This window comes from Lepus europaeus, chromosome 12 (assembly GCF_033115175.1).
Source record: "Lepus europaeus isolate LE1 chromosome 12, mLepTim1.pri, whole genome shotgun sequence".
NCBI lineage: Eukaryota > Metazoa > Chordata > Mammalia > Lagomorpha > Leporidae > Lepus > Lepus europaeus.
Genome location: NC_084838.1, coordinates 12,825,772 through 12,841,107, shown reverse-complemented (window position 1 = coordinate 12,841,107; position 15,336 = coordinate 12,825,772). Strand labels below are relative to the sequence as shown.

General features: G+C 40.0%; 1 protein-coding gene across 2 annotated transcripts in view; it reads right to left on the bottom strand.

Moving 5' to 3' along the window:
* Nucleotides 1-2,891: 2,891 nt before the first annotated feature.
* LOC133771583 (complement C5-like) overlaps nucleotides 2,892-15,336 on the bottom strand; it is a 65,273-nt gene continuing 52,828 nt past the window's right edge. For both annotated transcript variants that reach the window (XM_062207650.1, XM_062207651.1), the window contains 3 exons: nucleotides 9,762-9,835; nucleotides 5,027-5,146; nucleotides 2,892-3,184 (listed from right to left, as the gene is read on the bottom strand). In XM_062207650.1, coding sequence (XP_062063634.1) covers nucleotides 5,061-5,146; nucleotides 9,762-9,835 — 160 coding nt within the window. In that variant the 3' untranslated portion in view covers nucleotides 2,892-3,184; nucleotides 5,027-5,060. The remainder of the gene's footprint in view (nucleotides 3,185-5,026; nucleotides 5,147-9,761; nucleotides 9,836-15,336) is intronic.

The window sequence follows — 15,336 nt, the reverse complement described above, 5'->3', positions numbered from 1 at the left end:
TAATCTGCTGTGTCACAACCTCCAACTCAAAAAAAAAAGTGTTTTTTTAAAAAAGATTTATTTATTTATTTAAAAGTCAGAGAGGGAGCTACACACACACACACACACACCTTCCATCTGGTGATTCACTCTCCAGGTAGCTGCAACGGTAGGAGCTGGAACAGGCCAAAGCTAGGAGCCAGGAGCATCCTCTGGGTCTGCCATGTGGATGGCAGGGGCCCAAGCACTTGGACCATCTTCTACTGCTTCTCCAAGTCCATTAGCAGGGAGCTAGATCAGAAGTAGAGCATCCAGGACTTGAACTGGTACTTCTATGGGATGCCAATGTTGCAGGTGGCAGCTTTACCTGCTATATCACAATGCTGGCCCCTCAAAAGAGTTTTTTAACAGCCCCATAAGAAACATCATATTTGTAATATGTAAATTTAAAAATCTCAATGTCAATTAAATTCTTAACAGAGTTAAACTTCACTCAAATTTAGATTTAAAATATGTAAAAGCTTAATGTTAATTTTAATTCTAAAAGCATCTAAAAGAAATCAATTAGCTAATGATATTTGTCTCTTTGGGACTGGCTTAATTCACTCATTTGTTTTCCCTGATCGGTGACAACTAACTGAGCACCAAAGGGGAAACCTGTTGAAGTGAAATGGACACTATGAGAAACAGTGACTTGATCAGCTCTTGTCCTGACTGTTGATGTACAATGTAAATCTTCATCCATTTTAGTATTTTTTTTTTTGTTCTAGTACTAGTGGTTGAACTCTGTAATTAACACACAATTATTCTTAGGTGTTTAAATTTAACTGAAAAGTGATCCCTGTTAAATATAAGAGTGGGAAAAAGAGAGAGAGATGTACAATTTGCGGCATGCTCAATCGGACTTGCCCCAAATGGTGGAGTTAGAAACGTGCCAGGGGATTCCAATACAATCCCATCAAGGTGGCATGTACCAATGCCATCTCACTAGTCCAAGTGATCATCTTCAGTTAGCAATTGATCACATTGATAGGTCTAAGAGTCAAAGGGATCACACAAACAAGACTAGTGTCTGCTAATACTTAACTGATAGAACCAAAAAGGGAAAGAACGATCCAGCATGGGAAGTGGGAGACACAGCAGACTCATAGAATGGCAGATGTCCTAAACAGTACTCTGGCCTCAGAATCAGCCCTTAAGGCATTCAGATCTGGCTCAAGAGCCCATGAGAGTATTTTAGGCATGGAAAGCCAAGACACTCTGGAAAAAAAAAAAAAGAAGAAGAAGAAGAAGACCTAAATGAAAGATCTCTGCGAGTGAGATCCCAGTGGAAAGAACAGGGCCATCAAAGAAGGAGGTACCTATCTCTGAAGGGAGGAGAGAACTTCCACTTTGACTATGACCCTATCGGAATAAGATCGAAGTTGGCGAACGCTAAAGGCTTCCATAGCCTTGGCAACTCATGACTAGAGCCTAGGGAGATTACTGACGCCATAAACAAGAGTGTCAAATTGTTAAATCAATAACAGGAGTCACTGTGTACTTATGTCTCATGTGGGATCTGTCCTTAATGTGTTGTCCAATGTGAAGTAATGCTATAACTAGTACTGAAACAGTATTTTTACACCTTGTGTTTCTGCGTGGGTACAAACTGATGAAATCTTTACTTAGTATATACTGAATCAATCTTCTGTATATAAAGATAATTGAAAATGAAAAAAAAAACTTGATGTTAAATTGGAAATTGCATAGAAAATTAATCAATTTTTAAAAAAATATCATGTAGGATGTCTGTCCTTAATGTGCTGTACATTGTGATTTAATGCTATAACTAGTACTCCAACAGTATTTTTCACTTTGTGTTGCTATGTGAGGGCAAACTGTTGAAATCGTTACCTAATATATACTAAACTGATCTTCTGTATATAAAGAGAATTGAAAATGAATCTTGATGTGAATGGAAGGGGAGAGGGAGTGGGAAGGGGGAGGGTTGCGGGTGGGAGGGAAGTTATGGGGAGGGGGGGGAAGCCATTGTAATCCATAGGCTGTACTTTGGAAATTTATATTCATTAAATAAAAGTGTAAAAAAAGAAATCAATTAGCTAAAATAATCCCAGTGTAAATCAATATAAACTGAAAAATCTCCATAGGAACATTCCTGTCAAAGATATCAAAAAGCTTCTTGGTAAAGCTGATCTACATTCCAGTTCATAAATTTGAAATCTGTGAGGGGGACATTCAATAGCATTGATCCTCAGGTAAACTAGATCTTTTGAGACCTGGATTTCTGTGGATTGGCATTTTGCAGATTGGCCTATTTCCCTGGATGGGAGAAAACATGCCAATGGGGAAGAAAGTATGTATAGTCTCTATAGAGAGACTAAACTTTTTAAAATAATAGACTGGTACATTGATTGTGCAATTGAAGAAAATGAATATGATACAATGTAATATTTGATATAGGAAAGTGAAGAAAGCAGGACAGAAGTTAGAGTTGTAAAGATGAAATAAATCTGGGATTGAGAGTAGCAAACCAGGGACCAGTGTCCTATGTAGCACACTGGATTAAGTTGCTGCTGGTTTAAGCCTTGCCTGCTCCACTTTCGATCCAGCTGCCTACTAATGTTCCTGGGAAAGCAGCAGAAGATGGTCTAAGTGCTTGAGATGCTGTCACCCATAACAGAGACCTGGATGGAATTCCTGGTTCCTGGTTTCAGCTTGGCTCAGTCCTGGCTGTTACAGCCATATGGGGAGTGCCCAGTGGATGAAAAATCTGTCTCTCCCCTCCTCTCCCTCTCTTAAATGCTCTTTCTCTCCCTCTCTCTCTGTAACTCTATCTTTCAAATAAATAAATAAATCTTTAAAAACCCTCCTCGTTACTTTAAAAACAAAAAGAACGAAAACAAACCATATTCCTCTGATAAACTCCTGCTCATATATTTTACTTGCTAGAACCAATAGTCTTTAGAATGAGTCTATATGAATTAGAATTAAATTCTACTTATATAATAGACAATCAAAATAACTAGCTTTAATGAGACAAACATTTATTTCCTTCTCACATGAAAGAAATCTAGAGGTGGGAGATCAGCAGCTACAATTGTGATTCCACATATCGTCAGAGGCAGGGGCTATCATCCTTTTGTTGCTCTATTCCAGCACTTAATTTCCATCTTCAGTGTTACTTCATGGTTCAAGTCAAGGGCTGCAAAAAGAGGGCAAAAAAGGGACATTCCTTGTTGAAGCAATTCTTGTTGAATAGCTTTACTGGAAATCCCACACTAATTGCTTTTCTTTAGGGGACTTGAGACTAAGCCCTGCTCAAATTCAAGGGAAACAAGACAGTATATGGCTAGTTAAATTCAGATTTTGATGATAAGGAGGAAAGAAAGGATAAATGCTGGGTTAGTTAAAAATTATCCAACAGAGGGGCCAGTGCTGTGGCTAGTAGGTTAAGCCTTCACCTGCAGCGTTGGCTGGCATCCCGTATGGGTGCTGGTTTGAGTCCTGGATACTCCACTTTTGATCCAGCTCCCTGCTGATGGCCTGGGAAAGCAGTGGAAGACAGCCCAAGTGCTTGGGCCCCTGTACCCATGTGGGAGACCTGGAAGAAGCTCCTGGCTCTTGGCTTCAGATTGGCCCATCTCCAGCTGTTGTGGTCATTTGGGGAGTGAACCAGCAGATTGAAGACATTTCTCTCTCTCTTCTCTCTGTAACTCTACCTCTCAAATAAATAAATAATTAAAAAGAAAAAAACAGGGCCAGTGTTGTGACCCAGTGGGGTAAGCTACCTCCTGTGACACCAGCTCTAGCCATTGCAGCCATCTGGGGAGTGAATGCGTAGATGAAAGACCTCTCTCTCTGTTTCTTTCTCTGTCTCTCTCTATCTCTGCCTTTCAAATAAATAAATAAATAAATCTTTAAAAAAATATCCAACAGAGTGTTTTCTTTTTTTTGAATTTGACATCCAGGAGTATTGATAAGCAAATTATTAGAAACACCATAGTGCGGGTCTGGTGCTGTAATGTAGCACGTAAAGCTGCCACCTGCGGTGCCAGCATCCCATATGGACACCAGTTCAAGTCCTGGCTGTTCCACTTCCAATTCAGCTCTCTGATATGGCTTGGGAAAGCAGTAGAAGATGGCCCAAGTCCTTCGGCCCCTGCACCCATGTGGGAAACTCAGAAGAAGCTCCTGGCTCTTGGCTTCGGATCAACGCAACTCAGGCCGTTGTGGCCATCTGGGGAGTGAACCAGTGGATAGAAGACCTCTCTCTATATATATTCCCCCTCTCTCTGTAATTCTGCCCTTCAAATAAATAAATAAATCTTTAAAAAAAAAGATGGAGCTGTAGCAGAACTATTAAAGGTTTTATTAGGGGGGTAGGGGCAAGGTAGCAATACAGAATAATAGAAGGCAGAATTCACAAAAAGTATATTGAAATATTTCATTTTAAGATTGTAATTTTATTTTTTTAAAGCCATTTTTTTCTACTAGTATGTACTCAACCAAAAACACCTTTTACTGGCCATAGGTGATCATCAGCCAGGTTGTCATGAGAAGGGCAGGTGGCAGAGGTCAGCAGATAGCAGTCAAGGTGTCAGGCCTGGTCTTGTCAAGCAGAGCTTTCTATTACAAACTGATCCTCATATATATGTAGCAAAGATGATATTTATGAATTGATAACAATGTTTGGGGTCATAACTGTGAGAATTATTCTTCAGCTTGTATCGCTTCAGCAGTCACTTCTTATCCCATTAAACAGTTTCTTCCTAATCCTTTTCTCCCCAACACCTAGCAACAACCAATGTGCTTTCTGTTTCTATAGATTTACTTAGGAAAACCTCCCATCATTGTCAACCCTGTCTTCACCTAAAGCATCATTCAGCTTCCATTACAATATGTTAAGATTTCAGAGAGAGTCTTGCACCTCTTCCCCGTCTCTCACATAACCTTCTTCCCACTTGGATGTCTTGTGCGCTAAGTGAAGGGATCTTATCTTTCTTAGCCATTGATATTTGTGTCATGCATTTACCTACTTACTTACATTCCTAGAATTTTGGTGTTGGATACTGTGCCTTTTAATTAAGTCTTGCAGCATTGTCATTTATGGTTGGGAAATGGTCTCCATATACTTGCAACTGCAGCGTATCAGCAATACACAGACCTATAGGGGTAACAGCACACATCAGCATGGAGCAGATTCTGAGCATTCTATCTTTCAAATTCTTCTATTTTTCTTTCTATGTGGAAAGGAAGAAAATCATATACTTTGCTTTTCTCCTCTACATTTCTCTCTAGTTCTTGGAAGCTTTATCTAGTGACCCTTATTTCCCTAAGTAATCAAGATTTTAAAATGTTTCTTTGTTTTTACCTACTTGAAAGGCAGAGTGATACACACACAGCGGGGGGGGGGGGAGCGGGGGGGGGGGGGCGGAGAAAGACAGGGAGGGAGGGAGGGAAGGAGGGAGGAGAGAGAGAGAGAGAAAATCTTCTATTCATTGTTTTACTCTCCAAATGCCCACAACAGACAGGGCTAGGTCAGGCTGAAGCTTGGAACCTAGAACTCCATCTGGGTCTTCTATGTTCGTGGCAGGGGTCCAAGCATTTGAGCCATCATCTACTGCCTCCCAGATGAATTAACAGGAAGCATTAGATTGGCAGCAGAGGAGACAGACTTCAAATTGGCACCTTGGTATGTGATGTAGGCATCCCAATTGGCAGCTTAACCTATGGCATCAACACCTATCCTTTAATTAACATTTGGAGAGTTTGTGCTGGACTAGCCACTGTTCCAGCCAAATATAAATGCAACAGTGAACAAAAGGGGCAGGTGCTGTGGCGCAGCGGGTTAAAGCTCTGGTCTGAAGCACCGGCATGCTATATGGGCGCCGGTTCTAGTCCCAGCTGCTCCACTTCCAATCCAGCTCTCTGCTATGCCTGGGAAAGCAGTAGAAGATGGCCCAAGTCCTTGGGCCCTTGCACCTACGTGGGAGACCCAGTGGAAGCTCCTGGCTTCTGGCTTCGGATGGTTGCAGCTCTGGCCATTGCGGCCATCTGGGGAGTGAACCAGTGGATAGAAGACAGCTCTCTCTGTCTCTATCTCTCTCTGTAACTCTGTCTTTCAAATAAACAAAATAAATCTTCATTAAAAAAACCAGTGAACAAGAAAGACAAAAATCTCTGCCTTCATGAAACTTATATAAGAGAATCTTAAAATAGTGGAAAATAGATATCATAAAAAGAAAATTTTTGCACCAAAATAAATTCATACTAACTCATTATAACATGACTGAACAGGATCTAACTTGAAGCACTAATAAGGATTGGGCATCAATTTGAAAAGAGTCCCTTTAGGAACAACATATTTTCTACTAAAAATTTAAACAAGAACAAACATCTAATTTATTTGGTGAAACTAGGGTGGAAGAATAGTGAAATCATTACAAAAAGTTTATGTGGAAAATACCCCAAAGAAATCAGCAGTTTGCAAATGGATAACTCATTTTAAGAAGGGATGAGACAGTGTTGAAAATGAAGCCTTCAGGCCGGCGCCGCGGCTCAACAGGCTAATCCTCCGCCTTGCGGCGCCGGCACACCAGGTTCTAGTCCCGGTCGGGGCACCAATCCTGTCCTGGCTGCCCCTCTTCCAGGCCAGCTCTCTGCTGTGGCCAGGGAGTGCAGTGGAGGATGGCCCAAGTGCTTGGGCCCTGCACCCCATGGGAGACCAGGAGAAGCACCTGGCTCCTGCCATCGGATCAGCGTGGTGCGCCGGCCGCAGCGCGCCTCCCGCGGCGGCCATTGGAGGGTGAACCAACGGCAAAGGAAAACCTTTCTGTCTCTCTCTCTCTCACTGTCCACTCTGCCTGTCAAAAAAATAAAAATAAAAAAAAAATAAAAAAGAAAAAAGAAAATGAAGCCTTCAGTGGCAGATCAATCACATTAATTTTTGAGGAAAAAAATTAATCTTGTTCATGCCCTAATTAAAGATGTCCTATGATTCTCAGCAGAAGTTATAGTCAGTACCATAGACACCTCAATTGGTTCAGCTTATACATTCTGATTGGAAAATTAAAATTGAGTAACTTATTGCTTGATGGATGCAAAAATTGCCATGCTCAAATCAGTTTCAGACAAGAGCAGAACATTCAATGGAGATTTTAAATAAGTAGAATCAAGATCCTCAAGAATTTATTTGAAGCATTATAATTAGGGATGAAACATGATTTTACTGGTATGATCCTGAAGACAAAGCACAATCAAAGCAATGGCTACCAAGAGGTGAAAATGGTTTAGTCAAGGCAAAAGTGGATCATTCAAGAGCAAAGGTCATAGCAACAGATTCTGGAGGATGCTCAAGGCATTTTGCTTATTGACTTTATAGATGGCTGAAGAACAATGCAATCTGCTTATTATGACAGGGTTTTGAGAAAGCTAGCCAAAGCTTTACCAGAAAGCACTGAAGAAACTTCACTAGAGAGTCCTTCTCTCCAACATGACAACACTCCTATTCATTCCTCATTAAACAAGCACAATTTTGTGAGTGTTTCAATAAAAAAATCATTGGGTATCCACCTTACAGTCCTGATTAGACTCCTTCTGACTTGTTTCCTACTCTTAGAAAAAAAAAAGATTTACTGGGGCTGGTGCTGTGGCCCAGTAGGTTAATCCTCTGCCTGTGACACTGCATCCTACATGGGCACCAGTTCTAGTCCTGGCTGCTCCATTTCCAATCCAGCTCTCTGCTACGGCCTAGAAAAGCAGTGGAAGATGGCCCAAGCGCTTGGGCCACTGTACCCTTAAGGGAGACCTGGAAGAAGCTCCTGGCTCCTGGCTTTGGATTGGCTCAGCTCTGGTCGTTGTAGCCATTTGAGGAGTGAATCAATAGATGGAAGACCTTTCTCTCTGTTTCTCTCTCATTGTCTGTAACTCTACCTCTCAAATAAATAAATAAAATCTAAAAAAATTTTACTGATTTATTTGAGAAGTAGAGTTACAGAGAGAGAGAGAGAGAGAGAAAGAGAGATCGATCGATCTATCTTCCATTTGCTAGTTTACTCCTCAAATGGCTGCAATGGCTGGAGCTGAGCCAGACTGAAGCAAGGAGGCAGAAGCTTCTTCTAGGTCTCCCACATGGGTGCAGGAGTCCAAGGACTGTACCAACCTCTGCTGCTTTCCCCAATGTATTACAGGGAGCTGGATTGGAAGTAGAACAGCCAGAACAGAAACCAGTGCCCATGTAGCACTGTAGGCAGTGGCTTTACCCACTACATGATAGTGCCGGTCCCAAAGATTTTCTTTGAGTAGGAAACAGGGGCTGGCATTTTTGCTAAAGCCACACGTGCTATAGGCTAAAGCCACCAAGTGCAACAAAGGCATCCCATATGGGTTCTGGTTCAAGTCCTAGCTGCTCCACTTCCAATCCAGCTCACTCCTAATGTGCCTGGGAAAGCAGCTGTAGATGACCCAAGTACTTGGGTCCCTGCATCCATATGGGAGACTCAGAAGAAGCTCTTGATCCTGGCTTTAGATTGGCCCAGCTCCAGCCATGTATATCAAATCTATATCTATATCTATATCAAATCTATATCTATATCTATATCATATATATATATATATATCATATATATATATATATCAAAGAAACAACTTGCCTTTTTAAACATAACTTCAATGCCATTTTCACACCCCAAAAAGTCAATAGTAATTTCTTAGTATCATCAAATATTCAGCTGGTAGTTATATTTCCCCCAGTATCTCATGAACTTTTAAAAAAAGTAGAAGTGAAATAGTTTCTGCTAGTTCTAGAGTAATTTCCTTTAAGGCACAAAAGTAAAAATATTAATCATATACCAACAACTTTTCTAGATCCATTCTGTTCTACTATAGGTATATGCCTGAATGTTAATTAATTCATAATGAATGGTACTTGGGAAATGAAAGGGATGTATTACATTGATTCATATGCATTTTTTCTAGCATATTAATATTTTTTACCACTATCTAATAGCAGCTGGACACAAAGACCACTACCTAGTGGAATGCTGCCAAAAATGAGAAGTGGAGTCCTACAACACGAGACTCATTCTCCCTACACTTTCTTGGCTCACTTTGGTCATCAGCCTCCCAGATCTTTTGCATTTTAGTTATGTCCATAATTCAGCAGCCTCAGCCTTCCTCACACCTCCTTATGTCAAGCTACCTTCAACTTTTATTTTTTTAGGTATATTATTGTGCGTTTAGAATTCAGTATCATTGTAACTTTATCAGGATTGCTATTCTTTGGTGGTGGTAGTTATTGTTGTTGATGATTCAGTGGTTAGAAAGTTGCATTGGTTTTAGCAGCCTGCCCTAATGCTATTTTTCATCATAACAGAAAGGTCATTAATTATTATAGAACTTACTAGGCAGGTGAAAATATTAAGTTTGTGAGCAATAAAATAAATATTTTTAAAAATTATTTACAAGTGGTATTGATTTGCAATGTGACCTATATATAATTTGGGAGAGAACTCAGGAATGCATTCCATTGTTAAACCCAGCAAATCAGAAAGGTTTTAGGGAAATGGAACCCTGAAATTATTGCTCACAAACTTATGGCTTATAAATATATTACATGGTCAAAATATGGTCAAAGACATAGGTTTTTTTTCATCCAAGATTATGAGAGCATAAAATATGCTAATACCAAAGTCCTGGTTGAAATGTCAATGAAATAAAAATAGATTAAAATGAATATATTACTCCTTATTTCAACATCATATAGCACATTAGCTACTTACCTTTATTTGTAATGCCAACACCTTGAATTTCCCAGGTAGTTGGCAAATCAGGTAGCACCAATTTTAGCTGATACCTAGAAGATAAAATGTTTCATAGTCATTGAATGCAGGTGAACCTTGATTAACTTTAATCAACTTATCATGCTCTATTAATCAGAATATCTGTGCTTTTCTCATATGGTCTCTTAAGGCAAATCACAAAGAAACAAACTTAAATCACTGGCCCTGAGTGGAGATGAGGTTAAGAAAAGACGAAGGGTCAGAGGGTAGATGTGGGCATTGACCTAGCAGTTAAAGCTGCTGATTAGGATGCCTGCATCCTGCACCAGAGTACCTGCATTCAGTACCAGATGATTTCTGACTCCAGGTTCCCTGAGGGGCAGAGGTGATGGTTGAAGTAGTTGGTTTCCTGCCACCCATATGGAAGTCTTGGATTATGTTCTGACTGTTGGCTTTAGCCTGTGGCATTATGGGTATTTGATAGTAAACCAACAGATGGAAGTTTTTTGTCTATCTCTCTCTCTATCTCTCTGACTCTCAAATAAGTAAAACAAAACTGAACAACAGAGGATAATAGGGCCTCTTACATATTCAGAACAAATAATATATATTTTAAAAAATTGAAGCATATGACGTTCTCATTTGTGTAGGTCAAATATGTTCAAATACGGGCAGATAAATATGGTTCAACAAAATACATACTCCTGGAATTCCAAAATGGCAGAGTAGGAAGGGAGCTTACTGCTCTAGTCCAGGAGAAGATAGTTTTTTAAAAAAAGTGGAGATGTAATACTTTATCCTTTTTAGTATTTGTTGTTGTTGTTGTTGTTGTTCTAGTTCTATTGGTTGAACTCAGTAATTAACACACAATTATTCTTAGGTGTTTAAATTTTAACTGAAAAGTGATCCCTGTTAAATCTAAGAGTGGAAAAAGAGAGGGAGGAGATGAACAATTTGGAACATGCTCAATCGGACTGGCCGCAAATGGTGGAGTTAGAAATGTGCCAGGGGATTCCAACACAATCCCATCAAGATGGCATGTACCAATGCCATCGCACTAGTCCAAGTGATCAATTTCAGCTCACAATTGATAGCTCTGATAGGTCTAAGAGTCAAAGAGATCACACAAACAAGACAAGTATCTGCTAATACTAACTGATAGAATCAAAAAGGGAGAGAAAGATCCAACATGGGAAGTGGGATACACAGCAGACTCATAGGATGGCAGATGTCCTAAACAACACTCTGGCCTCAGAATCAGCCCTCAAGGCATTCAGATCTGGCTGAAGAGCCCATGAGAGTATAGCAGGCATGGAAAGCCAAGATATCAGGGAAAAAAAAAAAAAGGACCTAAATGAATGATCTCTGTGAGTGAGATCCCAGTGGAAAGAACGGGGCCATCAAAGAAGGAGGTACCCTTCTCCGAAGGGAGGAGAGAACTTCCACTTTGACTATGACCCTATCGGAATAAGATCAAAGTCAGCGAACTCTAAAGGCTTCCATAGCCCTGGCAACTCATGACTAGAGCCTAGGGAGATTACTGACGCCATGAACAGGAGTGTCAAATTGTTAAGTCAGCAACAGGAGTCACTGTGTACTTACACCCCATGTGGGATCTGTCCCTAATGTGTCGTCTAAAGCCAAGTGATGCTATAACTAGTACTGAAACAGTATTTTTATACTTTGCGTTTCTGTGTGGGCACAAACTGATGATGTCTTTACTAATTATATACTGAAGTGATCTTCTGTATATAAAGAGAATTGGAAATGAAAAAAAAAAAAAAAACAACCTGGTGTTCAAATGGAAATGGCATAGAAAATTAATTAATTTGAAAAAAAAAATTATGTAGGATCTCTGTCTTTAATGTGCTGTACATTGCTATTTAATGCTATAATTAGTAATCCAATGGTAGTTTTTTCACTTTATGTTGCTATATGGGCAAACTGTTGAAATCTTTACCTAATATATACTAAACTGATCTTCTGTATACAAAGAGAATTGAAAATGAATCTTTACATGAATGGAAGGGGAAAGGGAGCGGGAAAGGGGAGGGTTGCGGGCGGGAGGGAAGTTATGGGAGGGGGGAAGCCATTGTAACCCATAAGCTATACTTTGGAAATTTATATTCATTAAATAAAAGTTTAATAAAAAAAATGCAAAAAAAAAAAAGAAAAAAAAGAAAAATGATGTAACTAGTCTGACTCTCATGGGTTGCAAGGAAGAAAACAGGTTTCCAATTCAGAGATTTTCAAGCTAAACTAAATCTTCCTTGCTGAGTGAATTACTTATTTATTTTCAATAAAAAGAATCATGAAATAAAAAAAAAAAGTGGAGATAGTGTAGTCTCAGGGAAGAGTTAGGGAAAAAACAGCAGAGGAAATTCTACCGAAATTAGAGGGACACAGTGGACCTATGTGGAAGGCATGGGCGCCCACAGCTTGGGACTTCAACATCCGAGAGCCTATGCACCAGCGCTGGAAAGTGAGGTGAGATCAGACCACAGCAGCTCAAGCCACTGCTGAAAAAGCAGCAGGAAGAGCCTAGAGGGACCCAGGCTTGGAGCTCTGTGGGGGTAAGTGTACCCGCCAAACTAGAGGAGAAAAACAGAAAAGAAAAGAAAAGGGTGGGATGGACACATTTCTCTCTCCCCAATCACTTTACAAAGGCATGCTGTAACAAGCCAATAGAGCAGGCGCCATTTTGGACATATGTAACAGCTGCGCCAGCTTGTGCCTGCACCCAGCAATCAGATGAGTGGAGATTCCTGACTCTGGTGGGGAGAACTAACAGAGGGCTAGGAGCTTATGATTGTGTGAAGCTTCTGAACTGGGACTGTGAAAAAATTTGAGGGTGTGTGGGAGGACTCATGGTGTGGCTGGAACTTTGAGCAGTCTCAGTGGGAAACTCCACACACTTGGGGGTTCCTAGTTACCTGGTGAGAGACACTGCTGGGGAATCTGACCTTACACCGAGGACTGCACAGATCCTTTGTGTGGTCCTTGGGACAGAAAGGATAAATATTATACACACCGGGGCTAGCACTCAGGCTCTGGTCTCCATTGAAGAGAGCTCAGCTGAGAAGAATGTACCTCCCTTCTGATTAAGAGAGATTGATTTGCCATGCCAAACCTGGGTCACTTTAGGCATGCCCTTAACCCTGGAGAACTGAACACAGCTTTCTGGCCACACCCACTACAAGCCTCTAGAGATTCACTGAAAGTAGATATTCCACTTATCTACAGAGTCATAGGACAATGATAAAAGCTACCACAGCAAAAAAAAAAAAAGTAAAGAAAAAGAAGAATAAGGAGGAGAGGAGGAGAAGGAGGAGGAGGAGGAGGAGGAGGAAGAGGAGAAAGAGGAGGAAGAGGAGGAAGAGGAGGAATAAGAAACCAACAGTTATCTCCACAAATGCCGAACAACAAACAGCAATCCAAGAAACAAGAATAAAGAAGACAACATGACGCCCCCAAAAGAACATGACACTTCAATACTAGATTGTGAAAATGAGATAGAAGAAATGCAAGAAATGGAACCCAAAAAATTGATCATAAGATGACATAGAAGTAATCAAAAGCAAATGCATGAACTACTGAAATCCATACAGTATATGAAAGAAAATTTCTCCCATGAAATTGAGATCTTAAAGAAGAACCAAAATGAAATGAAAAATTCAATAGAACATGAAATTGAGATCTTAAAGAGAAATAGAAATGAAGAAATCAGTACTAGTGGTTGAACTCTGTAATTAACACACAATTATTCTTAGGTTTTTAAATTTTAACTGAAAGGTGATCCTTGTTAAATTTAAGAGTGGAAAAAGAGAGGGAGGAGATGTACAATTTGGGACATGCACAATCAGACTTGCCCCAAATGATGGAGTTAGAAATGTGCCAGGGGATTCCAATACAATCCCATCAAGGTGGCATGTACCAATGCCATCTCACTAGTCCAAGTGATCAATTTCGGTTCACATTCGATGGCTCCGATAGGTCTAAGAATCAAAGGGATCACACAAACAAGACAAGTGTCTGCTAATACTAACTGATAGAATCAAAAAGGGAGAGAAGGATCCAACATGGGAAGTGGGAGATACAGCAGACTCATAGAATGGCAGATGTCCTAAACAACACTCTGGCCTCAGAATCAGCCCTTAAGGCATTTGGATCTGGCTGAAGAGCCCATGAGAGTATTGTAGGCATAGAAAGCCAAGATACCATGGAAAAGAATAAAAGAAGAAGACCTAAATGAAAGATCTCTGTGAGTGAGATCCCAGTGGAAAGAACAGGGCCATCAAAGAAGGAGGTACCTTTCTCTGAAGGGAGGAGAGAATTTCCACTTTGACTATGATCTTGTCTGAATAAGATCAAAGTCAGCGAACTCTAAAGGCTTCCATAGCCCTGGCAACTCATGACTAGAGCCTAGGGAGATTACTGACGCCATGAACAGGAGTGTCAAATTGTTAAGTCAGCAACAGGAGTCACTGTGTACTTACATCCCATGTGAGATCTGTCCTTAATGTGTTGTCTAATGTGCAGTGATGCTATAACTAGTACTGAAACAGTATTTTTACACTTTGTGTTTCTGCGTGGGTACAAACTGATGAGATCTTTACTAATTATATACTGAATCAATCTTCTGTATATAAAGATAATTGGAAATGAAAAAAACAACCTGGTGTTAAATTGGAAATGACATAGAAAATTAATTAATTTTTTTAAAAAAATATTATGTAGGATCTCTGTCTTTAATGTGCTGTACACTCTTATTTAATGCTATAACTAGTACTCCAACAGTATTTTTTTTCACTTTGTGTTGCTATATGGGGGCAAACTGTTGAAATCGTTACCTAATATATACTAAACTGATCTTCTGTATATAAAGAGAATTGAAAATGAATCATGATGTGATTGGAAGGGGAGAGGGAGCGGGAAAGGGGAGGGTTGTGGGTGGGAGGGAAGTTTTGGGAGGGGGAAGCCATTGTAACCCATAAGCTGTACTTTGGAAATTTATATTCATTAAATAAAAGTTTAATTAAAAAATGCAGTGGAGAGCCTTAGAAACAGAATTGGTGAAGCAGAAGAGAGAATATCAGACTTAGAAGACAAAACACAGGAAAGTATACAGTCAAACCAAAGACAAGAAGAGGAATTAGAAAATTAAAAAACACTGTTGGGAATCTACAGGATACTATAAAAAAAACCTATCATATCGGTTCTAGGAGTTCCTGAAAGCATGGAGAGAGAGAAAGGATTAGAAGGCCTTTTCAGTGAAACATAGCAGAAAACTTCCCAGGTTTGGAGAAAGAAAGAGCCATACAAGTACAGGAAGCAAACAGAACTCAAAATAGACATGACCAGAAAAGATCCTCATCATGAAACATTGTAGTCAAACTCACAATAGTGAAACATAAAGAGAAGATTCAAAATGTGTACGAGAGGAACACCAGATTACTTTCAAGAGGAACACCAGATTACTTTCAGAGGACCTCCAATTACACTCATAGCAGACTTCTCTTCAGAAGCCCTACAGGCTAGGAGAGAATGGCAAGATATAGCCCAACACTTAAGAGAA